The sequence below is a fragment of the Octopus bimaculoides genome, chromosome 24 (genome assembly GCF_001194135.2).
Source record: "Octopus bimaculoides isolate UCB-OBI-ISO-001 chromosome 24, ASM119413v2, whole genome shotgun sequence".
Lineage (NCBI taxonomy): Eukaryota > Metazoa > Mollusca > Cephalopoda > Octopoda > Octopodidae > Octopus > Octopus bimaculoides.
This window is the reverse complement of record NC_069004.1, coordinates 33,510,130-33,511,567: the sequence shown is the minus strand read 5'-3', so window position 1 is coordinate 33,511,567 and position 1,438 is coordinate 33,510,130. Positions and strand designations below refer to the sequence as shown.

General features: G+C 41.3%; 1 protein-coding gene across 2 annotated transcripts in view; it reads right to left on the bottom strand.

The window, feature by feature from the left end:
• Positions 1 to 1,438, bottom strand: part of LOC106873770 (E3 ubiquitin-protein ligase RNF19B) — a 57,903-nt gene that overhangs the window by 18,902 nt on the left and 37,563 nt on the right. For both annotated transcript variants that reach the window (XM_052976208.1, XM_014921274.2), the window contains one exon: positions 1,164 to 1,308. In XM_052976208.1, coding sequence (XP_052832168.1) covers positions 1,164 to 1,308 — 145 coding nt within the window. The remainder of the gene's footprint in view (positions 1 to 1,163; positions 1,309 to 1,438) is intronic.

The window sequence follows — 1,438 nt, the reverse complement described above, 5'->3', positions numbered from 1 at the left end:
AGATGTAAATATTTGATACACAGAATGAAATAGGATAAGGGGGGAAGGTGGAGAGAGAAAGAGAAGGACAGAGAAAGAGAGGAGGAGTGAGGGAGAGAGGAAGTAACACAAAGAGGCGCGCACACGCATGTAATGCTATATAGGTCATGTTTAAACAATAGAATTTAAAAGTCAGTACAACATCAAACTGACAGTTTTTTTATTTATGTCTGTGTCAAGTTTTGGAGCCTCGCAGTGGAAAGTGGTGAAAATCGAGTGCTGAGGGTTGAACGGCACTGAGCGTTGTTGTAGCATTGGACATTAAATGCTGAGTAGCACTGAGTATTACAAACATTGAACATCAAGCACTGAGGGTTGTGTAGCACTGAGCATTGAACCTCAAGTTTTTGAGGGGTGGGTAGCACTGAGCATTGGGTACCAAAGAACTGAGTGTTGCAAATTTGACTGTTACTCTATTTGAGCTGATGGTATTGAGTGTTGTAGCATTGTGCACAGTGTTGAGGGCTGAAGTACTGAGCACTGAAGGGAGCAGCATTGAGGGTTGTAGCATTGAGCATTGAAGGTTGCATATAGTGTTGAGCATCAAGGTGTTGAGGATTGTCGCACTGAGTATTGATGGTCATAGCACCAAGGCTGTAACATTGAGCACAGACGGTTGATGGTCATGGCAACTGAGAATTGCAGCACTGAGCGGAAACAGCATTGTAGCATTGGTGCATCGAGCATTGCAGTGTTGGTGCAACGAGCATTGTGGTGGAGGTAGTCAGCACTTGTGTATATATATATATCTGCTTTTGTGCATTGTCTGTTGCTATGCATCTGTTCTTATGCATTATCTGACGCTATGTGTGTATGTGTGTGTGGAGAAAGACTTTCTCAATGAAAGCAAGCAGTGGCAATTTTCATTGTTGCAGCAGCAGCAGCAGCAACAGTAGTAGTAATAGTAGTAGTAGTAGTAGCAGTAGTAGTATTAGTGGTGGTGGTGGTGGTGGTGAGGGTGGTAAAGGTGGAAGCAGTGAGTTACAAAATAATCCAGTTTTAACTTTTAACTTCTCTGCCAGACGAGGCAGAGCAAACCTTTTCCTACAAGAAATACTAGATAACACAACAAATCAATAACGCCATCAATCGATAAACGTGGATCAATATAATCAATAACTTACCTTAAATAATGAAGGTCTGAAATCTCTTTCATACAAAGCCAACAGAACTCGGTGCCACACACTGTGCACTTCATGTGGTTGCAGGAACCATCGTTCATCTTGGTGATGAAGGCTGTACATCGTGGACATGGCTTGATGTCGTCCCCTAAAAGGACAAGGTTAAACACATTATATATGCATACACAAACGGGTGTGTATAGGGTATATATATACATATACACACACACACACAAACATGTGAACGTTATATATATATATATATATATACATATATA